General features: G+C 44.0%; 2 protein-coding genes across 4 annotated transcripts; one reads left to right on the top strand and one right to left on the bottom strand.

Annotated features, from left to right (window-relative positions):
• Positions 1–520: 520 nt before the first annotated feature.
• LOC139214440 (UAP56-interacting factor-like) lies at positions 521–4,591 on the bottom strand. Of its 3 annotated transcripts, none has more exons than XM_070845299.1 (9): positions 4,434–4,591; positions 4,132–4,272; positions 3,876–4,039; positions 2,585–2,733; positions 2,344–2,416; positions 1,719–1,792; positions 1,485–1,559; positions 1,216–1,342; positions 521–1,097 (listed from the first exon to the last, which is right to left on the bottom strand). In XM_070845299.1, exons 1-9 carry the CDS (start codon positions 4,504–4,506, stop codon positions 996–998), a joined length of 978 nt encoding a protein of 325 aa, XP_070701400.1. In that variant the 5' UTR covers positions 4,507–4,591; the 3' UTR covers positions 521–995. The 3 variants fall into 3 exon arrangements, with proteins under 3 accessions (XP_070701400.1, XP_070701401.1, XP_070701402.1); XM_070845300.1 differs by having other exon boundaries at positions 522–1,097; positions 1,719–1,774; positions 3,876–4,036; positions 4,126–4,272; XM_070845301.1 differs by having other exon boundaries at positions 523–1,097; positions 1,719–1,774.
• A 627-nt stretch (positions 4,592–5,218) lies between these two features.
• On the top strand, positions 5,219–9,428 carry cpdp (CPD photolyase). The gene is made up of 9 exons (XM_070845509.1): positions 5,219–5,507; positions 5,617–5,765; positions 6,465–6,647; positions 6,928–7,086; positions 7,717–7,915; positions 8,378–8,530; positions 8,632–8,753; positions 8,857–9,016; positions 9,110–9,428. The coding sequence occupies exons 1-9, from the start codon at positions 5,243–5,245 to the stop codon at positions 9,256–9,258; spliced, it is 1,539 nt and encodes a 512-aa protein (XP_070701610.1). The 5' UTR covers positions 5,219–5,242; the 3' UTR covers positions 9,259–9,428.
• The last annotated feature ends 1,885 nt before the right edge of the window (positions 9,429–11,313 follow it).

The following is an 11,313-nucleotide window of genomic DNA, read 5'->3' on the forward strand; positions in this document are numbered from 1 at the left end:
GGGACGCTGAACGTGGCCGTTGGCAACGGGCAGGCTGGTTTTAGTATTCCAGATAATGTTAATCTGCAGGGATTTAAACCCACAACCTCCTCCAGGGTTTAAGGAGACAGGACTGGAAAAGAGAAGCCAGCTTCAGTTCTGTGGGTAACAACACCTTACTGAGGTCAGAGGTCAGAGTGGAGAGACTGGTTCGAGTTAGAAGATAGAAAACCACTTGATGGGCCGAGGTCCACAGGAGAGCGTCTCTGAGCAGGCGGCTCACTGACCTTCATTAGGTCACCTTCTACATAATAAAGAGGCCTGTGAGTGCAGGTGCCAGCTGCTGGACGCTCTAAATGCTGCTGAAGGTTGAATTTATGTAGATCCTCTTTCTGCCATTCATAAATCCAGCACCGTCACCACGTTACAGATGCCAGTGAACTTTCTGGAAACATGGACGGGGGAGGTGTCTGGCTTATGTTCCACAGCCAGATGGCACTGTTAGATTACAAGAGATCCATTTCACTGTGCCGCAAACTGATTTGAAGCTTTGGTGGATCTTTTTTTTTTTTAAAGAGAAACTCTTTTATTTGAAGAAACATTACAAAACAATTCTCATAAATGTCAAAATGTATTGTAGAACATATGTGCCACCCTAGCAAATTCATAACAGTCCTCTCTGAGAAGAACAGTCTGTATAATAGTGTCAACGGCTCCACGTCCAAAGGAGGAAAAAGGCTTTCCTTGTCAGAATAGGACATCCACAATACAAACATCTGAGTACAATGATATGGACAATGAATGGGAACTTATTTTGAACAAACCCGTCCATTAACACTTGAGTTCTCAGGTGTGCACACTGTGCTCATTTGTCCCACGGCTGCCCCCCCACCCTCCCTTTAGTGAAGCCAGTCAGTGGGTCAGTGCGTCCCATCCATCAGCAGGACGGGGTCCACTGTGTGGGTCTGAGCACGACAAAAGGGGTTCATAGGACTCGGTCGCCGCCTCGTCCCCGGCTAGCCCACGGTAACAAACCGGCTGCCTTTACCGCTCTGTGCTGTGGCGGCACGCCGATCTTTTAGGATGCGGAATCGCTCGTTCAAGGTCATCGACGTTTGCTGCGGAGTGAAAAGCACACCGGAAACATGCACTTTGAGACAAAGTGGGGGCACAAACACTTGCATTTAAAACGGTTCTGTGTTTCAGCATTCACAGATCTAACCGCCGTGCTCTCACCGGCTTCCCAACACTGTTGATGTCAAATTGCAGAGGCACTCCTTTTGGTATTTTCTTCTCCACCGTTTCCACCTTGACAGGAGCAGAGGCGGCTGCTGGGGGATGCAGGGTCCACGCAGTCGGGGGCCTATAAAGAAGTCAGAGTCAGTCACTGTTGGCTGGAATCAGCATTTACATTTCCTTATATAACATAATACGCCACTATACCAGTTACTGGGAGTAACGATAGAAAGTCAGTGTAAAGGTTGTGCAGCGGTTGTGATATTTACTCTGGCTGAGTCCTGGCTGTGGGGTTGTCAATTGAAACGGTCAAGATTCCACTGCTGGTTGTTGATGTGCGCCACCTGGTGGAGAAACAGAAGTTCTATTGTATCACACACACACACAAAAAACACCAACACCACCAACTTTTAAATTTCCCCCTCCAAATGTTTCATGCGAGTGTGATTCAGGCATTTTAGCATCTCGAGCCAAAATCGACTGTATGGTGTGAGAATACTCACTGGCGAGTCCTGACTGGAGGAGTGTGAGGATTTGGCTTTTGCACCTGGGCCTGAACCTGTGACATGGAGAAGAACTGCAGTGGTACATTTGGAATTGGTCTCAAGGTTCTTGCACTTTCAAGACCCTCAAAGCCTTTTTCACCACATCAAAATAAATGCAATTGCTAAATAGTAATTTAATAAAAATTCAATGAGTTAGTAGATTTACATGTTTATTCAGTCTATAGATTTGGATTTGAAAACATCTACATATTTACATTAGAAGTGTTGAGCGCTTGTGGACTTTTACTTTGTAATTGTAACAGGATCATTTCATTTTAAATATCAGAAGATTTTTGGTTTATATGATTGTGTGGATTTAACACCAGATGATGCTAAAAATCAAAAAAATTTTATATTTGAAGTCAAGCATGTTGCTAATCTTGAAAACACAAAAGGTTAAAACAACAACAACACGCTGTAAAATTCAGTAGAGATTCAGTACAATCACAGTAGTCTAGATGAAGATTGGAGATAAAAACAGGCTGTACAACATATTCAAACAGCAAACACACGGCACATTCAGGTCAAACTACAAATGCAGGACATTTAACAACTCTCAGTGCCACACACAACCATCGTGTACCTTTAGTCCTCTGCGAAAAAGAAAGGTGGCCTGACGGGCTTCCCTCTGAGTCTGGTGGACAGGCGGCAGTGGTCTGCATGAGTGCAACACAAAAACACCACTGAAATACAGCTGTGTAGAAGAAGAAGTGTGTAAAGAAATATATTAAAAAAGCAGCCTGACTTTGGGTTCTTATGCCACGAATTCAGACAGAGCTACACATTTACCAAAGTGCATACAAGTTGTCAGAAGGTGTTCTCACCGGCGCTGCAGCTGAAACGGCCTCCTGACCGATGCAGCATTCGGGCCTCTCTGAGCGTCGGCCTGCCTGTACGGCCGTCTCTGCGCCTCTGGCTTCCTGTACTGGGCTTCAGGCCGCTGAATGAAGGGCTTTGCTTTCTGTCTTGTTTTCTGACGAGAGGCGCGGTAGAAAAAAAATAACCTTAGCTTCCAACATTCATTTTAATCTATTTTTAAAGGGCATTTTTATATGAACAGGAAATAATCTGAATATAAATGATGTATGCTATGATGAGTTTATAAATTACAGTCTAGTATCATGCTTAATTTTAAAGATCTAAAAGTAACGGGAGACAAAGCTGCTGCATTGTTAAACTCCTGAAGGACAGTTAAGCTCAATGAGTAACACTTAATCAACCCAATCAGCTTGACCATACATCTGTAGTCTTTGTATGCACTAAAATTTAAAGATAACTTTGAAATGAAAGAGAAAAACAACAGTTAATTCCCAAGTGGTATGACGCAACTGATTGTTAACATGCGACAGCTTTAATGCCAACTCTCTAAAGTTTGAGAGAAGGTAGATAAACACAACTGAGGATACAGATTGATTGATTGATTGATTGATGGATGGATGGATGGTGGCTGTGGTCCTTCAGTTTCAAATCACATTCACTAAAACTCTTATCAAGCCCTTCTGGCCTAAAACAAACAGCAACTCTGGGCTGATGGGAAACAACAGAAAAGGTTCTACAGTCGCCCGGAGCAGCTAATAAAGTGTGTTTGCCGTTTCTGGTTACTAGACGGCGGCTGATGATATCTGTTGCCAGGCGACAGGATGTGGAGAGAACTGCACTGCCTCCGAGCGTGATGAAGGTCATGCACATCCAGGTCAAGCTGTCGAAAAGTACTTGAGCTCCATCTTTTTTTGAGTCTCTCATTGGCAGACCAGCAGAAGTTGATCAAACTTTGGTGCAACATTTCTTCTTACTTTTATATTCTCTGCGACTCACTTTTAAACCTTTAATCTCAGCAGGTGAAAAGGGTTGTGTGTCAGTCGGACTAATGGGGCTCAGATGTCTGCGTGTTCTTGAGCTGGAGCATTCCTACTGAACATGTCTGCCCTCTAATACAGACATCTGACACCATTACAACAGCCCACGCGAAGGGATTCACAGCCAGGAGTTTTACAGCCCGTGCACATGTTCCCTTTTTTATTCAATGCAACACATATCATGATCCCACAGTACAATCTGTCTACAGTGAGGCCTCAGGCCAGTGGTGGACAGATACTCCACTGGGTCTTCCCTTACCTGGTTGATCGCCGCTCTGTTAAGAGTGCCGACCCGTTTGAGGAGGGCAGCCGGCCTCCTGGCTGCCAGCCCTGTGATGACCCCCTGACCCCGCCGTCGAGCCGCCAGGGGAGGGACCCTTCTGTTTCTTAATTTAGGTGCTCCTCCTCGGGGCACGCCGCCTCCTGATGAACAGATCATCAGCGGTGTTACACATGTAGAGAAGGTTTCAGAGTCAGGACAACATGGGAGAAATCTCACACACACACACACACACCTCTCTGGACTGTCCCAGCTGTCCTGGACGACACCCCCTTTCCTTGGGTTAGACGGCCTTTCTTCTTGACTGGCCGGCGGTTCACGGTCGCCTGTCTCCTTTTGAACTGCTGCTCTTTTCTGTTCAACCGAATAATGTCGTCTGTTGAATTTAATCACACGAGCAATGATCAATAAGGGCGAATTAACGCTCACACTGAGATGAATTTAACATTAGCCAGCTAGCTAGCTAGCTACCTCCCACCAGTTAAGAGTTAGCTAACATTAGCTACTGCTCTATTTCAGCAACGTTTACGACCTTACCAAGTGACATGTCCACTTTATCTGGAACCGCGGGTCTCCTCCCGCGTCCCGCCGTGAATTCATTTTTGTTCATACTTTAAAACGACGACAAACACCCCCGAGTGCAAAGAGAAATACAATAATAACAGCTAGCAGCCGTGCGGCAGCTCGTCCCTTTTCAGGCTACGCTACAACACGGACCGCCTCCCCCGGACGTAAACGGCCCCGCGCATGCCCAGTAGAGACGTTCCTTCCGCATCCTGGGAAATGTAGTCCAATACAATGAAAACACTGTGTTACAAAACCTCCCCCAGCGTGCTCATGTAACCAGTTGTATAAAAGGAAATACGGCGTTTGCGACCGTGTTCTTCGATACTCAACAACCAGACGGTTTGCTCGTCGTTTTAACTCACTTATATTGAGTTTTATTCCCTGTATGCTCCGCTGCGTTTGGAGGAGGTGAGTTATATCTTCGCCATTGACGCTCATTTGAATGAAGACCCTCTCCTGTAACTCCTCATGTGTGGCGTGTTTCTTTATGCAGTCTGTCGAATAACTAAGTCAAACATTAGCTTGTGCTTTCTTTTATCTGTAGCACTTTGAGATTTGTTTTCCAAATGTAAAGTGCATTATAAATAAAATGTAATATTATTGGTTTTATTTTAATGTTTTGCAAACAGCTTTTCACCGTTCTCCCTGATCTCTTAACCTGCAGCTCGTCCTTCTCTTCTGCACCAAGACATTTCTCTAAGCCCACAGCCCACAGCGCCCAGAGGTCCCCCTCAGTGTCCCCCTGCCTGACCCAGTCACTCATCACCAGTCAGACAATCATGTCAGACAAAAAACGCAAGGCCACATCTGCTGCCAAACAGCCTGTGGGGAAGCAGCAGAAGTTGTCTCCCATGAAGAAGAAGGAGGAGAAGAAGGAGGAGAGAGCAGGGGGCTGGCTGCAGGACCTTATGAAGCAGGAGAGGACAGAGAATAAGGAGATGAAGTTCAACAAAAAGCGCCTCCGTTTCATATCGGACACTGAAAAGATAAAGCAGGGCTCAGAGGGTGTCCTGTACTGGATGTTAAGAGACCACAGAGTACAAGGTAAACACCAGAAACACCCCCAGAGGGTGCAGGGAGACCTGGTCTGGCTTGTGTTCTCTCCATGACTCCATCGGCATCATGTTTTGTGTGTTTCCCCTCTGTGTTCTAGACAACTGGGCACTGATCCACGCCCAGCGGCTGGCTTTGAAGGAGAACCTTCCTCTGCACGTTTGTTTCTGCCTGGTGGTCCCCAAATCCGAACTGTCCACCCTGAGACATTACAGCTTCGTGCTGAAAGGTCTGGAAGAAGTTGCAAAGGTACCGACTTTGTGATATTTTTGGAATTTTCGTCAGTTTGTCTGTATTCATCTGACTGAATCCTGCAATACAGGACATTTATGCCATTACTACTGTGATCAAATACTACCAAACACTTGCAGGCACTACTAAAATGTGTTGGTGTCTTTTTTTTATTATGATATAATATATAAGTGAACACTTGCAGTTTTAAGGTCGTCAGAGTTGGTTACTTGAGATGGACAATTGCCATTTTTGACATTTGTGTTGCTCTGAAACAAGTCAGTTATATCATTGACAGCAGATTTATCCGTTATGATTAGGACACATTAGTCATTAAGTAAAAAAAAATCTACTATTCATCTGATAAAATAATCAGTGTAGAGACATACCCTCTGGTTACTTCTGACGTGTCTGACTGTTGTTTAAGGCCTATAAGACAGGATGATAAAGGATTAATTGGAAAAAACATTTTTCAGATTCATTAGTATTGAAAAGGAGAATTCAGAATAATAATAAAGATATCAGTCAGTGGTAAAGTCAGAGAGGTGGCTCCCTTACATGTTTGTTTTACTGAGGATATGCATAGCTACATAAGAGCAGATGTGTAATGATAGATGTGGGGGCCACTTCAGAAGGCAAATACATTATACACACAACATCCAATTTCAGGTACCTGAAGCCAACAGCCAACTCTGTTTTTCTGCTCCTACCAAACAGGAATGCAAAAGTCTAGACATCCAGTTCCACTTGCTGCATGGTTCAGCGGCGGAGCTTCTCCCCGGCTTTGTGTCAGACCGCAGCCTGGGGGCGGTGGTGACAGACTTTTCCCCCCTCAGAGAGCCACTGCAGTGGCTGGAAGGAATCAAAAAGAGCCTTCCAGAGGACATTCCCCTCATACAGGTGAGGACTCGCTGCCAGAGAGGCAGAAAGCATCAGGAAACTTTGGAATCTGGTTATTTGCTGTTGGATCTTATTATTTCATCTGTCCCTGATTATTTCCTTGCTTTATTTGATGTCTTCATCACGTTGGTTCACAATGAAATTAGTATGAAAAATTATGTAATTGACCTCCCTCTCATTTTATGTGTATTGCATTTATTTGTGCCCATGTTTGCTGTCTGTATTTCCTCATTATCTGTTTCTCATTATGAGTGAAACGCCTCATTTTCCATATTTATAGGTGGATGCCCACAATGTCGTTCCCTGCTGGGTTGCGTCACCAAAACAGGAGTACGCCGCGAGAACGATTAGAGGAAAAATCACCAAGGTTTTACCAGAGTTCCTCACCAATTTTCCTCTGGTAGAGAAACACCCTTACACAGCTACAAGAACAGCCAAAGTAAGTGCTGCAAGTTCCAACGAAGGGCACATTCAGGTTGCTGTGAGTGAAAGTTACCGTAAGGAGAAAAAGGAAGTTATGCATTTGTTTTTTTATGTCCTCCTCAAGGATGTTTGTAGAGGATAAAGCCCAGATAAGACAACACAATCATAATTTGTCCTTTCTTAAAAAAAAAAAAAAAAATATTCATTGCTTTTGAAAGTGTTGCCTGAGATCAATACGAGGGAAAGTGGGCTGTCGGTGACTGCATTGATGGGGAGTTTAGAAGTCAGGCTGCTACAATAAAGCACTTCCTTTCAACCTTCAGCCGCTCCTCTCCTCTGCCCATTATTTATTGACGAGTGAATATAAACAGCAGACTTTGTTTTTGACAGTCCAAAATCTCCCTCCCAGCACTAGATATTGAAGCAGCAGGAGGAGTGTGTGCTTTCACTGCAGTGCTGTGATTGATATGCCATTCGCAGGTTTGAGCCTACTGATAACGTAAGCTAGGTGAAAGGCTCAGAACTTTCTTCATTTCTTTTGAAGTTTGCAGTTGCAAAAAAAAAACCAGAGTATATATTTTGGCTCATCACTGTCAGCTATGACCTCTGCTCAGTTTCTCTCTCTCTCTCCACCTTCACCTTACAGCCAGTAGACTGGGACGAAACCCTAGTCTCTCTGCAGGTTGACAGAGCAGTAGGAGAGCCAGAGTGGGCTAAGCCAGGCACCAAGGCAGGGATGGCCATGTTTGAGTCCTTCATCGACGTACGCCTCAAACAGTTTGACACCAAACGCAACGACCCAAACGCTGCCGCCCTCAGCCAGCTCTCCCCCTGGATCCGCTTCGGTTAGTAGTTCCTTGAAAAATATGGTCTTAGACCCGGTCATAGTACAACAACTCAGGGTGTCTGAAACTCACATTAACCACAAAAGGCCTTAAAAGGTATTTAAATAGTAAATTCTGGAATATTGAATGCTATAAGCATTGTCTAAAACTAACTAAGTACATTTAATCTTAAGTAAAAAAACGTCAGAGCTGATTTTGAAAACCTCCGTCATCCTGTTGTTGTTTAGCTGCATAAAGAATAAAACATATTCGGACCAATTGCAGATGTGCCGTATGTATGTTTTTATTTATAAGGTCTTGTTATCTAGGTTTTTCACCACCCTTGAGTTCAAACAGCCATGACACCAGAGTGGGCTGGCTTGAAAAAGTTCCTCACACCAGCTCATCATCAATCTCCTCACTGTTCATCTGTCTCTTTTGTTATCCATTTCAACCGTCTCCTCTTCCTCTTCCTCTCCGCAGGCCACCTGTCAGCCCAGCGTGTGGCGCTGCAGGTTCAGAGCAGTGGGAAGAAATCAGGTCTGCCTGTCGCCTCCTACATCGAGGAGCTGGTGGTGCGGAGGGAGCTGACGGACAACTTCTGCTTCTACAACAAGAAATACGACAGCGTGGAGGGTCAGTCGAGATCTCATTAAATTGCACCCTGTTGTGAGAAGTGTCCCATTCAGATGAGTTCCATTTAAATGTTGTACTGTGTGTGTGTGTGTGGTACTCAGGTGCGTATGAGTGGGCTCAGAAGACCTTGAAGGATCACGCCAAAGACAAGAGGCCATATCTCTACACCCGTGAGCAGCTGGAGAAGGCAAAGACACACGACAAACTGTGGAACGGCGCTCAGGTACAACGTTTAGTCTAAAACACAAGAGGTCTCTCTGTCCTTCTTAGTGAGGACTTTTACACACTGAGCTTTGTTCCTTACTGCTGTTCTGTGTCTCCATTAGTACCAGATGGTCACTGAGGGGAAGATGCATGGTTTCCTGAGGATGTACTGGGCCAAAAAGATTCTGGAGTGGACTTCTTCCCCAGAGGAGGCGCTCTCTATTGCTCTGTACCTAAACGATAAATATGAGCTGGATGGCCAGGACCCTAATGGCTTTGTTGGTGAGCGCATAGATTCCTATTTGTGCAAGCATGCCACTGATTTACTGGATGACTTGTCTCACATATGCTTGCCTCTCCCACTCCCTCCTGTAGGCTGCATGTGGTCTATCTGCGGGGTTCATGACCAGGGTTGGGCAGAAAGACCGGTTTTCGGAAAGATCCGCTACATGAACTACAAAGGCTGTCTTCGGAAGTTTGACGTTGCCCAGTTTGAGAGAAAATACTGTCCCAAAAACCTTTAAAGCATAAAATGCCTGACAGCTTTATCTCCTCTACCTCAGGGAGCATTTGTGCACCGTGACTTCTTTTAGTGGATTTTCTTCCTTTTCTTTGTTCTTCTGCTTTGGTCCAAAACATGCAGTATATTATGGCTCGGGTTCTTTCTTCTACTGAACATTCAGACATGTTGTTAAATGTTAGGACTGTAAGCTGTTTACTCCGCAGTAACTTTGAGATTATGATCTGTAGTGCCTTTTATAGATTTTTCTTTTTACTTTTGGTTTTTTTGATGATGTTTTGTGTTTAGTGTTTTGTTTTTTTTTAAGAAAAAAAGCCCCTTTTCATACCAAACTGTAAAAAAAAAGTTGAAACCATTCTCTGTTCACTTATTCAGTTTTAAGTGTAATTTATCTGTAAGACCACAAATGATCCTTCTAACAGACGTGTTTGTTCTCAAAAGCGAACATCCATCCAACGCTTTGAGCTGAATTCATTCCAATTTAATTTGGATTGAACAGCCAAGTATTAAAGTCCTGTTATCTACAAACTACTGTGACGATGAAAATCATGTCAGCACACAGATGCTGCTGTTTATTTAAAAACTCATGGCAGCATTAACTGTTAATGAATGCATGACAAAAAGTATGTTGATCCAAAATGGGACACAGAAAAGATGCTGAGGACCACATGCTCGTACTGGGTTACATCATAGTTTCAATTGCAGTTTTATTGAGCACTGATGTAATAAAGCACAGAAACAAAAACCACTTCTACCCAACCTAATTAACTGCAGCCGCTGTAGTGGATAAAAACAATCCCTTTAGGTAACAACGCACTTAAAACCGTTTCCCATCTTACAGTACGGGAGCTCGTCTATGCTATCGGCTATTGTGTTAGTTCATTTCTGTGGAACGAGATATACGTCTCCCAAGATTGTGCTCTCTTCTGCAAATTAGCTGAACCCAGTGGGTGTGGTTATGGGGAATCAGCCTTTAAAATAGTTCCTACACTGGCTTTCTGCCTTCACATGCTGGTGTAGATGAAGAGTAAATCGGTTAAGACAGGTGGATGAAAAGCAGCAGGACCTGTGAGTCATATGAAGGACAGGAACTATTCACATTATTTTCCTCAAGGATATGATTTAACTCCAAACCTTTGCTGACATGCATCTTACTCTACGTGCTCGCCAAACCAGGCCAACAACAAAATCCTGCTTATATTAAAGAACGGTGTGGATGTATGAGTTGACAAGGATGTCTGTATGTAGACGGCACAGCTGTAAACAGCTGGTTTTATGCAGTGCTGAAACAATGGGCCCACTGGAACACCAATATTTCACTGTAACTCTGACTGAAAGAGGATGTTGCTGGTGGTAATCCTCAGGTTTTTTTTTTTTTTTGCAGGGGGCCACCATGCTCTCCTTCTCCATTTAACGGATCATAGAAGAGTGACAGAAAACTACTTGAATTCACAGCTTTGTAGGAATTCTGTCACAGTTCACAGCTCTTTTCACACCGAGCTTTAAGCTGCTGGCGTGATTATTGGAGCTGGTATTTGGTTTCTGCTAGAAAAATGTGCAGCTGACTTTTTTTAGGGATTCACAAAGTTATAAAAATACAGTGAGATGACACACCTAAAATGACCTCCGCTGTGCAATTTCACCAATCACATGGCGAGTGCAGCCTGGAGCTACGTCTTATTTAAAGGCTGGCTATAAACTCTGCTTCTGAACTTTGTGTCATGCTCCCACTATCACTGCAGTGTCCTGTTGGTACCTGAGGTGAATGTCAAATAACATTACAGCGCCAGTTGTTTTAAACCACTTAGTCTTTTTACCCAGGTCAAGCCACAGCAGTGCTTTGAGCACAAATTTCATGGCAATTCCTCTAAAAGCTGTAGAAATATGTCAGTCTGACCAAAGTGGTTGACCGACTGACTTTGCCATGTTGCTAGCCCTCCTTTCATACCAAACTGTAAACAAACAGACATGTTTGGTTACCATTTACTCAAAAGCATCCATCAACGCACAATGACTTCTTTCAAATTAAATTTAGATTTCAATATGAATTTTAAGATCA

Source organism: Pempheris klunzingeri, chromosome 15 (assembly GCF_042242105.1).
Source record: "Pempheris klunzingeri isolate RE-2024b chromosome 15, fPemKlu1.hap1, whole genome shotgun sequence".
NCBI lineage: Eukaryota > Metazoa > Chordata > Actinopteri > Acropomatiformes > Pempheridae > Pempheris > Pempheris klunzingeri.

Bases quoted from the DNA above. Each gene is read 5' to 3' on its own strand.
- cpdp (XM_070845509.1), top strand. From the start codon at position 5,243: ATGTCAGACAAAAAACGCAAGGCCACATCTGCTGCCAAACAGCCTGTG. The intron at 5,508-5,616 runs GTAAACACCAGA...TCTGTGTTCTAG, and splicing joins AAGAGACCACAGAGTACAAG to ACAACTGGGCACTGATCCAC. The intron at 8,531-8,631 runs GTCAGTCGAGAT...TGTGGTACTCAG, and splicing joins GAAATACGACAGCGTGGAGG to GTGCGTATGAGTGGGCTCAG.
- LOC139214440 (XM_070845299.1), bottom strand. From the start codon at position 4,506: ATGAACAAAAATGAATTCACGGCGGGACGCGGGAGGAGACCCGCGGTT. The intron at 4,273-4,433 runs GTAAGGTCGTAA...TAAATTCAACAG, and splicing joins TAAAGTGGACATGTCACTTG to ACGACATTATTCGGTTGAAC. The intron at 1,343-1,484 runs GTAAATATCACA...ACTTCTTTATAG, and splicing joins ACAGCCAGGACTCAGCCAGA to GCCCCCGACTGCGTGGACCC.